This window comes from Pinus tabuliformis, chromosome J (assembly GCF_031772625.1).
Source record: "Pinus tabuliformis cultivar Carrire ecotype Pingquan chromosome J, CPIR1, whole genome shotgun sequence".
In the NCBI taxonomy this organism is placed as follows: domain Eukaryota; kingdom Viridiplantae; phylum Streptophyta; class Pinopsida; order Pinales; family Pinaceae; genus Pinus; species Pinus tabuliformis.
This window is the reverse complement of record NC_142295.1, coordinates 530,968,898-530,984,650: the sequence shown is the minus strand read 5'-3', so window position 1 is coordinate 530,984,650 and position 15,753 is coordinate 530,968,898. Positions and strand designations below refer to the sequence as shown.

At 36.7% G+C, this 15,753-nt stretch overlaps 2 protein-coding genes across 2 annotated transcripts; both read right to left on the bottom strand.

Annotated features, from left to right (window-relative positions):
- Positions 1–492: 492 nt before the first annotated feature.
- On the bottom strand, positions 493–1,323 carry LOC149228095 (uncharacterized). The gene is made up of 2 exons (XM_089380674.1): positions 1,215–1,323; positions 493–773 (listed from the first exon to the last, which is right to left on the bottom strand). Exons 1-2 carry the CDS (start codon positions 1,321–1,323, stop codon positions 493–495), a joined length of 390 nt encoding a protein of 129 aa, XP_089236800.1.
- A 4,827-nt stretch (positions 1,324–6,150) lies between these two features.
- On the bottom strand, positions 6,151–10,059 carry LOC149228094 (short-chain dehydrogenase reductase ATA1-like). The gene is made up of 2 exons (XM_089375635.1): positions 9,821–10,059; positions 6,151–7,154 (listed from the first exon to the last, which is right to left on the bottom strand). Exons 1-2 carry the CDS (start codon positions 9,871–9,873, stop codon positions 6,338–6,340), a joined length of 870 nt encoding a protein of 289 aa, XP_089231761.1. The 5' UTR covers positions 9,874–10,059; the 3' UTR covers positions 6,151–6,337.
- Positions 10,060–15,753: the final 5,694 nt, after the last annotated feature.

Here is a 15,753-nt window from a genome sequence, read left to right as displayed (position 1 = left end):
ATGTACCTTCTATTGATATGACATGATCGAGATATTGTATCTGACTTTTGTAAAAATCACACTTGTTGTGCTTAGCGTACAGTTGATTCTTCCATAAGGTTTGCAATACAATTCTCAAATGATTTTCATGTTCCACCTGATTCTTAGAGTAAATCAATATATCATTAATGAAAATCAGCACAAACTTATCTAAGTATGGCTGAAAAATACCATTCATCAGATTCATGAAATTTGTCGGGGCATTTGTAAGACGGAAAGGTAACATTATGAACTCATAATCACCATAACGAGTTCAAAATCAGTTTTACAAATGTCTTCTTCCTTAATCCTTATTTGATGATACCCGGACCTTAAGTTACTCTTGGAGAACACACTTGCTCCCTGAACTTGATCAAATAAATCGTCAATTCGAGGTAAAGGGTATTTATTTTTGATAGCCAGTTTATTCAACTAACGATAATCAATACATAATCTTAGAGTTTTGTTCTTCTTTCATATGAACAATATGGGAGCTCCCCAGGGAGACACACTGGGGCGGATATATCCTTTATCAAGAAGCTCCTGCAACTGCATTTTGAGTTTTGTTAATTCGGGTATACTCATACGATAAGGAGTTCTGGAAACAGGAGCTACACCTAGAACCAACTCAATTGTAAAATCGATATCCCGCTTGGGTGGTAACCCAGGTATGGATTCAGGAAACACATCAACAAAGTCTTGAATGACAACAATATTTTCCAGAGAAGTCATCTTGCTCTTGGAATTTGTATATTCTACATGTACAACATAAATTTGACAACCTTTCCTGACGCATTTTCCCAGCTGGTTAGTAGTAATAGAAGGTAACTTAATATTTTTCTTAATTCCTTGAATTTCCTTCCTCTATCCCGATTTAGTAAGGTAACTAACATATTTTCTCTTACAATCTACTAAGGACCAATGTCCTTCCAACCAATCCATCCCTATTAATACATCATATGATCCCAATGGGAGTATATTTAAATTAACATAAATCTGTTGTCCCAAAATATCCACCGGACAACATTATGTTTTTGCAACTACCCTTCACTTTGCCTCCATAGCTAATTGGACTAACCAGGGTTTTTGAAATTTACTGCTTTGCAGTTGGCATCCCTCTACAATCTTAGGACTAACATAGCTTAAGATAACAACTAGATCAAACAAAATAGAGACAGGTTGATTAGCAATTGTACCTTCACACTCAATCATAGTGGGTTGGTATTCCGCTTGATGGCCGCCAAGTGCAGCATTAATCGTGGGCATGCTCCTCACCACCTCCCCAACCATGGAATCTTCTTCCATGTTCGAAAGTTGTTCCGATCTTTCTCTATGTAAACAATTTTTGTAATAATGGGATTCTCCACACCCCCAACATTGCAGAGGTTGTTTTTGTTGCTGGTCATTAGCAGCCTTATTAACCCCCAATCTGCCTACTTTTAGTAGATTTTGGGACTGTTGGTTGATTCTTTGCTGGAAATTTGCTAAAGGTTCTTTGCTGTAAATTCCTTCCACCGGCAATTTTTGTCTGTCCATTTGGGGAAAATTTCTTCCCCTCCAGTTCAAATCTCCTTTCGAACCCTTACTTTTCTATTTCATTTGTTGCTAACAGATGTAGGCCTTTCGCAAAGTGTCGTCCATCATTTTTTGATAATCAAATTCCAGCTTCTCCTTCATGAAATTAGGTAGACTACTAATGAAACGTTGAATCTTGTTCTTTTCTTCCTGCATATACGGTACATATCGTAGTAAAGAGGTAAATCGTTTCACATATTCATCCATAGTTAAGGCTCCCAGCCTTAAATCATGGAATTCCTTTGCTTTTTCATCATAATAGTGTTCTGTCAAATATTTATCTTTGAAATGCTTATGAAATTATTTCCATGTGACCTGTTCTTCATCAATTTTCCTTACAATTTTTATTTCTTCCCACCACAAGGTGGCCTTACTTCTTAGTTGATAAACTGCTAGTCGTGCCTTTAATTTATCATTATAGTCATAAATCTGGAAATATTTATTCATATCTATTAACCAAGCTTCTATCACTTCCTCTGATTCACCTTCAAAAATTGGGGGTTTTATCTTTTTAAATTCCCCTTGTAATTCATCTTTCTATCTTTTTTATTTTCACTGATCATAAACATTATTAGAACATCCTTCATCATCCTCATATCTTTCCTTTGACTTAGCATTATCTTCCCCTTGATGGACAGTCATGGTTTTCTCTCTATTACTAGCACTAGGGTTTGGCCCAAGTTTATTTTGTTGATCCGATAGGCTTTTCAGAATTCTCTCGTCTTGTCGTAATCTCTCATTATTCGTCCTCAAGTTAGTCACCTTAGCACATAAGCGTTGAACAATTTTGAGTAGGGCCGCATTAGCATGACGGGATTCTTCTCCCAACTATATCCACATATCAGGGTTTGCCACTACACATGTCGCCCCTGACTGGTTCGGTGGTCTAGAACCCCTTTGCATTATCTTCTTGTGGATCCATGCCCTTCTTTTCTCTCTGTCTTTATCACTGTGTTTAATCATTCACACCCGGTTCTACTTAGTCTTTTTTTTTTAAATGTATATTATATTTGTATATATCCCAAAAGCCTCAGTGTCGTAAACCAATTCTAATACCACTTGTAATAGCGAACCATATTCACAAGGATAAAAACCATACATATTTTTTTATATATATAATATTACACTGCATAAAGGAATATAACACTATGTATTTGTAATATAAGTTCATTGATATATTAAGAAAGGGTCTAATCATGAATTGCCTTTAAACATACTCGGTTCTTTGAATGTCCTCCACTTATGTGCAATCTAATGCTCAAGGTTTAGTACATTGATTCTACAGTTAACATACTCAGCATAGTACTTAGCGAATGCGAAACTTCATGATAATTTATAATCTCTACAACCACGCAAGGGTAAGGTTAATGTGTAATGTTTAATTTGTTGTTTCCGATGCTCTAAATCCCGAGGTCATTAATTTTATTAGGGGGGCAGGAGGCTTCGCTATCATACATCACTTGTATTTAACACAACTGTACACCTTCCAAACCCTTCTTCACAGATAGAGGTTTCCCCCACCGTCAATGGTTGAGATCCCAATCCAACGGACGAGTTGCGGCTAGGGGGAAAGAGGTAACCACATACCTCCTTCGTCGGGCAACTCACAGAATTTGCACAACGGTTTTTCTGTGGAGAGGTTCTACAAGTCGAGGGTTTGCTAAGGTGAGGGTTTGAATGGCTAATCCATCCAATGTGACCCAATTTTTGGCCTTCACTAAACTGGCATTTCATTTCTTCCAGATCGAGCATGAGTTTGACAATATCACTGGTCGTTTTCTCTTTCTGAGGGAGCATTCCGGTTGCAGTGAGGATTGTACTCCTCCCTCTGCAACGCTTGCATCCATAGTGCAACGCAAGCTCTGCTTCGATGGAGGTTTTAGCACAGGTAAGGGTGGTGTTATCCCTTAGAAGGTTCGGATATGATGAAATAATTTCGTCTATACTTACCCTTGATAAATTCTTGGTTGGCATGGTTCCTCAAAGTTTTCTTGCTTTCAAGGCTTCTTTTATAGGTAGGTTTCTTTTCACTCTTCCCCTGTCTAAACAAATGTTGAATATTTTCGGTTCAATGATCATTTAACTCTCAAAAACCGTCTCTTGCAAGTATCTGAGGACCCTTCACTATGAATTCTTTACATTTATGAATCCACTGCCAATGAACCCACTAGATTCTTCTGCTTGTTCACGTTGATCTTCTTACATGGTCTCAAGCCTGCAGTTCAGTTTTGAATCACAGTTTATTGTTAAGTGAATCCCACTAAGGAGGCCACAACCTCTGCCAGTTCTCTAGCGACAAGGGATGTAGGGTTTCATGCTAGGGTTTCATTTCATTTCTTTAAGACTTTGGAACTATATTAACTTTGATGTTTGTTCGTGGAAGTAGTAATTTCTTGAATCTGTTAGCGGATTATTATGCATTCTGTGTTTTAAAGAATGATTCAATATTGTGACTGTGAAATTGATGCAGCAAGACTCATATAGTGCTTATATTTATTAATGTTTTGTTGTTAAACAACGATTGCAGTCTAGAGTCATATATATATTTATGTCTATGAATCTTGTTATTGGACGGTGAATGTTTACCTGGCTCCACTCAAGGTTTATTTTCCTTTTTGGCTATTCTATGGCTCTGTCCTGTCTTATGATCATTGTTTGTATAAAACTCAAATAAGAGGGTTTTTTGTGCATGCTCTGTGAGCAATGAACTTGATTCTTTTGGTGCGCTCTTGTAATTTTGGTATCAGATGGCTTAGCTTTTGTTGACCGTTTGGTCATAGTATTCTCTTAGTAAAGGCTATATGGACTTAGAGTAATTCCATGCTTGGGAAACTGATGCATTTTGCAGTTATGCTAAAACCTAAATGCTTATTGTTTCTCAATTTTCTAAAAATGTTTGTACAATTGATGATGCAAGTTTTATTATTCTTTACATCAGTTTATAAATCCCGTAGCAATAAACTATAATTATACACATTATGTAATGTACCAATTCCTTAATATCTTTCTACATACCTACAGAATGGAATTTCATCATTCATAACCTAAGTTATTTAACATACACAAATTTGCATTGGGACATTACATAATAACAACTCAGTAGTTCTTAACCACATAACTGTATTCTGGAATGAAGTAAAACTCAACCAACTAAATCGCACTTATCTGTTTTTCGTCAGTTGAACAACCTCAGATCTTTTTTGGAAGATCTATCCTCCCTGGCAATGACGTCTAGACTCTCCCCCGAGCTCTTCCTCTTCCAAAAAATATTTATAAGGTATGTCTTAGTCTGAGTATCTTAAAGTGTCGGGACTGAGTGTCCACCATCAAGTCACATACCCTCATAATTGTTCTCCATATATCCCACTAGTTTATTTCACCCAACTCAAGGAGTTTCTGATGGCAACACTCTTCCTTTTTTACCAATCTATTCCTTTCGTTCAATTCTCCAAACCCCTAAGCCTTCCTCAAATTCTCCTTTTGAGAAAACATGTGAGTAACCACCTTAATTGTCTCAGGAGGTTAACAATTGTTTTCAGTTCTTGAAAATACTTTAATTCTTATTATGCATTATTTGTAAATTGTTGTGGCCAACTCAGCCATAGTTCTTTAATGTTCTTATAGAACATACGATGATCTTAAAAATACTTTAATTCTTATTATGCATTATTTGTAAATTGTTGTGGCCAACTCAGCCATAGTTCTTTAATGTTCTTATAGAACATATGATGATCTTAAAAATACTTTAATTCTTATTATGCATTATTTGTAAATTGTTTTGGCCAACCATAGTTCTTTAATGTTCTTATTGAACATATGATGACAAAATCATAACAGTAAGTAAAAGTAATAAGTAAAATAATAAAATAAGTTAAGTGTCCATATAATATAGGGTGTTATAGTACTCGATAGACCGGGGTTAAGATAGATTAAAATAAGTGAAAATTAAAATTTATAAATAAAAATAAAAATGAAATTAAATAAGTTTATAAAAATAGTTTAATTGGTATTTGCCATATTATATTATGATGTGTTAGGTAAAATATAAAATTTAGAGAATCAAATCAAAATATAATATAATATAATATATTATTTTATTTAATTAATAATAATATAATTTTACAATTGGCCCATGGGACTTTGGATTGACAGTAAATTTAATTACTAAGCCGGCCAGGAAAATCTCTATTTGTCTTTTTAAAATATATTAGATATTTAAAAATTAGATATATATATTTTAAATTATTTTTGATAAAAAATAATTAAATTTATAATATTACATTATTTTATTAAATTATGAAATTTACACCATACATTCTGAGTGGGCCTAATGATTAAGGGCATGTGTTTCTTCATAAGAGGTTCACAGGTTCAAAACCAGAAGGGTAGAGTATGTATGCCTTCGTAGAGTTAGCAGTGAAATTGCTACACAAAAATAGGTCCCTTATCCCACAAATAAAAAAGTCTCATACACCAATTTGACTTGTTACCTTAAAATATAGATTATTATTATTATTAATAATAAAATAAGAAATTTAAAGATTACTCCCACAAATTTTGGGCATACACAAGCCCTCACAGACACAACCGCGCTTGCAAAAGTGACTCCGAGACCTTGGACCGGTAACCCACAGAGTGGCATATGACAAGCTACCAGCTCAATCCTGCATATTTATATTTATGGACATGTGTAATTACATTATTTGAGAACAAGTGAATCTATGGAGATGATTAAATATAGAAATCAACAGTGGTCGAACTGTCTGTGGTATATCAAACGCATGTTCCTGCAAGCAGAAGTGAAGCCACCATCCACCACCAAATTATGACCGCTGATGAACCCACCTTCTTCACTGGCCAGAAACAGAGCTGCCAGAGCACTGTCATCGACCGTAGCGCTTCTCCCCTGCAACAGACTTCCACCCAAAGCAACAATCTCACTCACCTCCTTTGCAGTTATGTGATCTCCGATAATCTTCCTGTAAGACGCCACCAACATCTCAGATGGGACGCCATGGGGAGATATGCAGTTCACACGGATCCCATACTCGCCCAATTCACAGGCCGAGCTCTTCACCAGCCCTACAATGGCGTCCTTGGTAAGGGTATAAACATGGGGCGCCAGGCCTCCCATCAGGGCCGCCGAGCTCGAAGTGCAGAGAATTGATCCCTTGATCTTGGATGCCACCATCGCCCTTGCTGCGTGTTTGATGCCGTGGAGGACCCCTTTCAGGTTCACCCCCATTACGGCGTTAACCTTGTCCATGTTCAGCTCCAGGATGCTTCCAGTGGGGCCCAGGATGCCTGCATTGTTGAACATTATGTCAAGGCGGCCGTATGCGTTGAGTGCCTCGTCCACTGCTGCTGCCACGTCATCTTCTTTGGAGACATCACAGTGAATGTAAATGGCAGAGGGAATGGTTTCTTGGCACAGTTTTGTTCCCAAATCGTCCAAGATGTCTGCCACAATCACCTTTGCTCCGTTCTCTGCAAATATTCTTGCAGTGGCTGCCCCGATTCCTCTTGCTCCGCCTGTTATTATGGCTACTTTGCCTTTCAACCTGCATATAGCATCAATTTCCAAATGGTGTCTTTCATTAATGCTCCAATGCCATGATGAACAATAAAGTGCAAAGCTCCACTTGAAAATCAAATAGCCGTTCTGCTTGAAACATAATCTTATAGAAAAGTTTGAAGGCATTCACAAAAATTGGAAACATTGATACTGCTAAAGAATTGGGTTAGGGTATTTTATTTTTCAGTTCTTCTTTCTTTGAGAGAGATTATGCTGGGCAACAGAAAATGCACTTTTCTTGGCAGGCCAAATCCAGCGTAAAACACTGGAAAATCGGTTTAAATGGATGCAATCTGATGTCATCCATCCATTCGTAGTTGCCAAAACAGGTATATGAAATACTCCATCTCGACAGTTGGATTTCAGAGACTTATTATAATGCAAAATTGAATTATGTAAAAATTAGGGTATGTTAACGTTAAGCTGAACAACTGAGATGTACAGATCCAACTGTATGTTTGGGAAACCTGGGAAACCTTAGAGGAGAATATGCTATCTGGAAAATCGGTTGAATCTATGCTGCATGATGCCATCGAGTCCATTCATTGATGTCAGAACCTCAGGTGTATGAAATACTCCATCTCAACAGTTGGATCTCAGTGTCTTATAAGGCAAAACAAAAATTGAATTATAAAAAAATTAGGGTATCTTAAGGTTAAGCTGAGCAACTGCGATGTACAGATCCAAACAGTATGTATGGGAAGAAACCTTAGAGGAGAATCTACTAACGATTTCTATGAGAAGGATTAAGGTTAAGATGAACAATTGAAATGAACCTGGGTGAACTGTATATATGGGAAATCTTGGAGGAGAGTCTACTAACTGTTTTTTTGAGGAGTAAGGTTGAGGGACTGAGATGTACAGATCCAGGCCAACTGTATGTATGGGAAACCTTGGAGGAGAATCTACTGATTACTTCTTTTAAGGAGTAATGTTAAACTGAGCAACTGAAATGTACATATCCAACTGTATGTATTGGAAACCTTCAGGAGAATCTACTAATGATTTATTTGAGAAGGATTAAGTTTAAGCTGAGCAACTGAAATGAACCTGGGTGAACTGTATATATGGGCAATCTTGGACGAGGGTTTATTAACTATTTTCTGGAGAAGGATTAAAGTTAAGTTGAGGGACTGAAATGTACACATCCAGGCCAACTGTATGTATGGGAAACCTTGGAAGAGAATTTACTGATTATTTCTTTTAAGGATTAAGGTTAAACTGAGCAATTGAAATGTACAGATCCAACTGTATGCAAGGGAAACCTTTCAGGAGAATCTACTAACTATTTCTTTGAGAAGGATTGAGGTTAAGCTGTGCCACTGAAATGAACCTGGGTGAACTGTATGTATTGGAAACCTTGGAGGGGCATCTACTAACTATCTTTTTGAGAAGGATTAAGGTTAAGTTGAGCTACTGAAATGTACACATCCAGGCCAACTATATGTATGGGAAACCTTGGAGGAGAATCTACTAACTATTTTTAAAGAAGGATAAAGGTTAAGCTGGGCAAATGAAATGTACAGATCCCAGCTAACTGTGTGTATGGGAACCTTGGAAAAGAAAGAACAGATCCCAGCCAATTGTATGTATGAGAAACCTTGGAAGAGAATCTACAGATCCCAACCAACCAACTGTATGTATGGGAAACCTGGGAAGAGAATCTATTCACTAATTTTTTTGAGAAAGATTAAGGTTAAGCTGAGCAACTGATCCATTTATAGGTGTCAAAATTCCTAGAACATAAAAACTATTCAATCCCAATAACTAGATTTCACCACCTTATCAATCTAAACGTATATTTTACAAAATTCAAAAGTTTTAGACTTTGCTTTTTTTATCCCACATCCTTTAAGAAGATAAGAGAAGTATATTCTTAAACAATCTTTCCCTTCATGTCTGTTTTCCATCCTTTGAGAAGTATTTCTTAGACAATATTTCCAGCTATGACTGTTGCCATGTAACCAACGTGCAGAGGACCTGGCTTCTTCAATCACAAAGATATCTCACTGATTATGGAGCATCAGTTAAAAAGTTTCTCAATAATTGTATTTTAGAAAAACAAGGTGCAAATTTCTCTGTAATTAAGCCTGGCTAGTCATATTTGTTAGCCCAGTTAAAAAGATGTCACATGTGTCATGGTATCTCGATCTTTTAAGCTGCTAGAAGTTAAGCCTGGTTTTTGGCTAAGTTGCAACTGTTTTTCTTTTATTCCTCGTCATGTTTAATAGAATATAGACGCTGGGTTTTAAGCTGCTAGAAGTTATACCTGGTTTTTTGCTAAGTTGCAACAGTCTTTCTTTTATTCTTCGCCATGTTTAACATAATATAGACGCTGGGTTTTAAGCTGCTAGAAGTTATACCTGGTATTTTTTTCCAATTTCACATGCTTTTCTTTTATTCCTGGCTATGTATAATAGAAAACAGATGCTGGTTAAGTCGGTTCTATAAGAACAGGGAAAATAATAGAAATGTCAAGTTCAAATAGTTGCATCCCCAAATATTTCACTAACTTTGTGCATTTGTAACTTACTCCCTGGAAAGCACAAAAACCCAAATAAATCTCAGATTCAAAGAAGGAAGAACACTGGTTATAACCACTCACAGAGTACAAACTCATTATAGAAATTTACTCAAATTTATATTTCAAACCTTTCTCCCTTGCTTGGTACATCGACCAACATATGATTACCGTCTACTTCCATCCTTCGATCTCCAAGTTCCAAAGATTTCTGCAACCTGTGAACACTATTATCTCTTCTAATACGCAGTAACGGAATATCAGAATGCTGTTCACCAAAACTGTTCCCTTCAAATGGAATTCTCGGAGGTTTATATCAGGTGGGTAAGAATTATACTTACCAGGATCACGCGTTCCTTCTCTTGGGCTCTTGTTCTTGATCTTGTTATGTCCCGGCCAGCTGGAATTTGCATATAGAGAGTAGCGCTTCAGTCTATAATTATTATTTTGTTGTGGGTGCTTTGGATGATCTACCTACCAAGCAATTCTACTTTTCTCATCAGGTCATACCAATTATGCTCCTTTGCTTTCATGCAATTTTCACCTTCAGTACTCCATTCTTTCTTTTTGCAGTTAATCAAAACCATGATAGGCCCATCTTTTATTAGGAAATGTCTGACACTAACGCTACTGTTCACAATTTGAAAGCCCATTACACTTCCCATGGCAGATGTGCATCACTGGATTTCATATTGAAACACTGGTGCATCCAAACGTTTGTGAAGTTAGTGCAAGAAAAATAATAAGTTATAATTCAAAGGAATGAATGCTTATATGGCGTTTGTGAAGTTAGTGCAAGAAAAATAATAAGTTATAATTCAAAGGAATGAATGATTATATGGCGTTTGTGAAGTTAGTGAAAGAAAAATAATAAGTTATAATTCAAATGAATGAATGATTATAGGGTGATTTAGATTGGATTTAAAGGCACTTCGAATTCAGTGTAATAGAGATATTGTAATTTAATGTTTAACATTTTGAATAAACTATAAATTAAATTAAAAAAGGTTAATGTAATGTAAACGTTTTAATTCAATAAAATAAATAAATAAAAATAATTTTTAAAATTAAATAAAATATAAAAATAAAAATAATCTCATAAAAATAAAAATGGCCCATGGTATTGAGAATATATGTTATATATCCATTTTGACTTTAGATCTATGGACGATATTGATCAAATGTTTGCATATCAAGAGGTTTGATCTCTTGGCTCTAGGTAAATATTACAATGAGTATGTCACAGATTTACATTGTATATTTAATTGTTACATAGAATCTATCCCTCACGGTTCATTCATTGATGCATTGTTGAGTGTAATATGATAGTGCATAGTAATCATCCTCTATAACATTTATATATTTGAAATTGTTCTGAGAATGAGTAATATACATTTTACTATATAAAACAGTAAATATTTACTGTTTACTTATATTTATATTTTTAATTTTGGAATACAATTTTTAGAATTTTAATTTAATTGTCAATAATTATTAGGTGCGTGATAGGATTTAAACTCCATAGAATTTTTTAGAATATTTTTAATAGTAGTCACAAATAAGAGAGATTACATTTATGTCAAAAGTAATTATAGCTTTTTAATTAAATTGATTAATTAAAAACATGCCATACTAAAAATGAGGTATGGTTTTTTGAGTATGTGGTATTAGTAACTCATGGTATTGTAACAACGCCTATTTACAAGTTAAGAATTTCATAATAAAGTGGGGTTTAAAATATCGTTACATGTTTATAAATATATGTTTAAATCATATACTAATTCTTTATATAATTAATAATAATTTAAAATAAAGTTATGTTTTAGTTAATTTTTAAGATTTTTTTTAATCATGAAAACGTGAAATGTGTCATGAGTTAAGTGTTTTGATGTTGATCTGTGTTTATGAGCTCCATTTGCTTTATATCATTGCGCCACGATTTAATTTTTATATAATATCTATAAGATATATTTAGTAGTGGTTAAGATTGAGGGTTGATATTTATCACAAAGGTAGTCATGCCTCTCTCTCTCTTTCTTTTTTTGGTCAGTTTAATTTAAAAAATATTATAAAACTAAATATAAAAAACATTTTCACTTTGAAATGTGTTATAATTTTTTGGCTTGCAATATTGATAAGCCATGATATTGTAAGAAAACCTATTTACAAGTTAAGAATCTCCATAGTAATAAGTCATAGTCTAGAAGATAAAATGAGGGATGGCTAGGGAAACCCTAGCCACCTCTATTTCCCTAGTTAGGGCTTGCTAAATGCACCTGGTTTCCATTGTTTTTGTCGCCTCACCTTGCTGGAATTGATCTCGTTGATTGCTTGTTACGAGCTTGGGTGTTGGTTCATTTCGTCGTGGTCTTTGTGCTTCAATCGTTTTGGTTTTCCATCGTCGACTCTCTTTCCTTTATTAGTTTCGTCTGTTTCCATCGTAACTGCATGTTTCATGTGATGTTGTGGGTTTCCTTAGGTCGGGGTCTGCAAATGTATGCCATGAAGTTATTCTAGGCTTCGTTTGTTACATTTTTTTTCCGTCGTCTTACCTTGTTTACCTCCCTCTACTCACTCTTTCATTGCTTAGGGTTCTAACCTTCAAGCTTACTTGCCAATGAGCTTTTGGGTTGGATTTACGGTCAAATATGTTGTTTGTTCATGGGTTTTGGCCCAATTTGTTGTAATATTTTCTGATTTTATATTAGAATGCTTTGAGTTGTTTCTCGGCTCATTTTTGTGTTTTTTTTCATACCCCTGGGGTCATGCTGTTAAGATGTATGTCTTGTGTTGGGAAACTTATTTTTTTGTGGCCATTACACGGATCTAGGAAGATCTTTTATGAATGCATACTTTGTGTATTTACAAAATGTAATTTTTTTTATTTCTATAGATAAAGTTACCATGTTTTCACTCGGATGCGGGTGGTAGGATTAGTGTTAATGCTCAAGCGAGCGAGGAGGGCAGCTGGCGTCCTTGCGTCTTCGATGATTGAATGCATGGCAGAACATTTAATTCCCTTAATGCCTCACTCGGCTCACGGCAGGCGGGATTTGTTTATCAAGATGGTTAGCAGGTTCAGTAAAGCATTTCTCAGGGAGCCGACATTCCTTTGGCAGCACTCAGGCAAATACGCTCCTGAGCGAATAGTTTCGCGTGCTCCAGAGGCAGAGTGGCGCACTTGGAAACCTCCCTGGTTCCATAGGCGCAAACTCCTAGCCAGCTCAATTACTTGGATCACGACTCATAGGCTTTGCATCTGGTATGGTAGCTATCTGGTATTTTGGTTTCTTTTTGGAATAGCTCAAGTCTCTGCTCTCGGGACAGTTGAATATTTTCAATTTGGGCCAAGATTTGAAGGATTCAGGAAAGATTTAGAAGTTCAGAGTCATAGTTGGGTGAAGTCTTTCCTGGGCATCCACTACTCCGGGTACTGGTATAATTGGTGTCTGTTTCCCTTTTGCACCCAAAGTCTGGTTCGCCCCCTTGCAATGGCTCCCCGAAAACGCGGAATTCCCCGAAGAGGCAGCAATTATGGAGGTCGTGGGGGTAATAGGGGCAGAGGAGAACCTATTCCCCGTCGTATCGTCCCGCTCGCCTCCATCTCTCCGTCATCCCCTTCTTCTGAACACTCTGGCCCTTCTCTGCACAGTTCCCTTCACTCCTGTCGGTTCAAATTCAAAAGCAAATTACACAAGCCCTCCATTTCTGCCCTGCTCACTGTTATTTTTTCTGAGGAAGAAGAGGATTCCTCAAGCTCAGATGAACACATCAGGGACAGTCCTCTCTCTCACAATCCCAGTAACTCTCAAGGAAGTGAAGCCGGTGACATTCTCAATGCCCCAGACCCGCTTCAGACTGAAGAACAACGCGAGGATTCGCCCCATCATTCTATCTCTGCTAATGAAGATATCATTCCCTGCGCTCCAGCGTCTTCCTCAGGCAACATATTGCACATGGTGTCTCCTCCGGATCGAACAGAAAGGGATAACGAGGATAACATGGGGGTCGAATGGGTCAGTTCTCCAGACCGCGACATGGATGCAGATAATGATATGCCACCTCAGGCATAAGCTTTCCGTCTCAGCTCGAAGTCTCAGAATGAAGGTTTTGTTTTGAACTTGTTCACAGTGGTTTTCTTCCAGAATTTTCACTATGGCGCACTATTATCTTCCAGTTTATAAGTCTGCTTTTCTAGTTTTTTGTAATAGCCTCAGAACTGTAGGATGGCGGGAAACGCAGGATAGATCTATTTTGGGGTTAATATATTTTGAAAACTGGGTCTTATGGATTGTAATCAGACATATCAGAGCTGTATGCAGCAGACTTTTTGATAGAGGGCTGGCTGTAGCCCCCTCAGAGGTCCATACCTCTATGTAAATATTTTTTACCTTTTTATTTAATAGAATAGTCTTTACTTAGAAAAAAAAAAGTTACCATGTTTTCCTTGAAAAAAAAATCTCCATGGTAAAGTGGAGCTTAATCTTTGTAGTTAATAATATTGTTACATGTTTTTTTTTTAAATGTATATAGGTTTAACTCATATATTAATTATTTTATAATTAATAATAACAATAATAATTGCCCACAAAGTGTAGAATAGATGGTGATGTGGTGTACTATTAAGTCACTCTGTGATGTGAGGGTCACCGGTTCAAAATTCCATGGGCAAAACTCCAATCAAGTTAAGAGTTGGTGTGGCCTAGGCTGGGTGCGATCCTTGGGTGTTTTTGACGAATTAGATGCCCTTAGGTCACAGTTTCTCATGCCACAAGTCAAGCCTGATGTAATCTCTGATGAAATCAAGCCATTTGACAAATTGTCAAATAATAATAATAATAATAATAAGAAAAACCAGTCTATCCCATGACTTCGCTCTGCTCTGCTCACCAGCTACAAAAGCCCTAGGCCCTCATGGCAACGGTGTCCTCGGAGGGGGTTCCTCCCCCTCCCCATCCCTCTCAATATGCAAATGAGGCCACTGCATTCCAAGCATTGGTAGCCCCCATACCAACGTGTGCTCGAACTGCTAAAGCACATTCCAAATTTGTGAAGCAAAACGATGAGATCTGCAACGTGGACCTCCCCTTGGGAGCTTGTCAAACTTCACTTGCATATTCTAAGTATACATTCATTGATAAATTTATAGGGATAAGGCCATCCTCGCGCTCGATGGAGATCTCGATTGATAAAACTTAGAAATCAAAGATAAAAGGAAATATTGCTCTATTCGCAGTGGGTAACAGATTCTTTGCTTTCTTGTTTGAACTTAAAGAGGACATGGATGTAATATTCAGAAATGGGCCTTAATTATTTGGATTTGGGGGGATGCATTTGAATAAGTGGAGTTTATATTTTATCCCAGATGAGGATATCCCCACAACAATCCTGGTGTGGGTGAAGCTTCCTCGTTTTCCTTTGTCATGTTGGAGCGACGATTGCTTAAGAGAAATTGGGAATGGGGTTGAAAAATACCTTGATAAAGTCGAACCTAAAGGAGCCCAATTTTCTTGTGAAAAAATTTGTGTGGAGGTTGACCTAGAAAAGGGGCTTCCAACAGAGATCAACCTAACCCTCGGTGACTGGATCCATAGACAAATACTTGATTACGAGTAGATTCCTTTTATATGTTGTCATTGCCATGAGTATTCCCAAATGTCTACAACTTTGGGAATATTGAAGGAGGTGTTTAGGATATTTGACAACTCGCCTTGAGTGATGACTATAGGATAAGGGCATGATGTGAATCATGAGCAACACTTAGAAGTGGCTCTCCCTCAACGAGAAGAATTCATGCAACCAATGGAAGAGGATAGTATGTGGCAGGAAAATAGTGTGTAGAATAGGCAAGTTAGGCCCTCTGATCTGCACCAGGATGACTGTGGTTAGCACCCCATGATTTGGTTAATGCATTGCACATACATAGAATATAATGGTGCTTTTTGGAGGAATTATAAGCTTAGTATAGTTAGTACTATAAGCAGAAGTAGGTAAGGCAAAATAAGTTCGTTTTTGTAAAACTTTAGATTTTTGAAGAAGAATACAATCTTAATGTAAAGGTACT

Bases quoted from the DNA above. Each gene is read 5' to 3' on its own strand.
- LOC149228095 (XM_089380674.1), bottom strand. From the start codon at position 1,323: ATGGAAGAAGATTCCATGGTTGGGGAGGTGGTGAGGAGCATGCCCACG. The intron at 774-1,214 runs GTACAATTGCTA...TTGTACATGTAG, and splicing joins CACTATGATTGAGTGTGAAG to AATATACAAATTCCAAGAGC.
- LOC149228094 (XM_089375635.1), bottom strand. From the start codon at position 9,873: ATGGAAGTAGACGGTAATCATATGTTGGTCGATGTACCAAGCAAGGGA. The intron at 7,155-9,820 runs GTTTGAAATATA...TGCTATATGCAG, and splicing joins GTACCAAGCAAGGGAGAAAG to GTTGAAAGGCAAAGTAGCCA.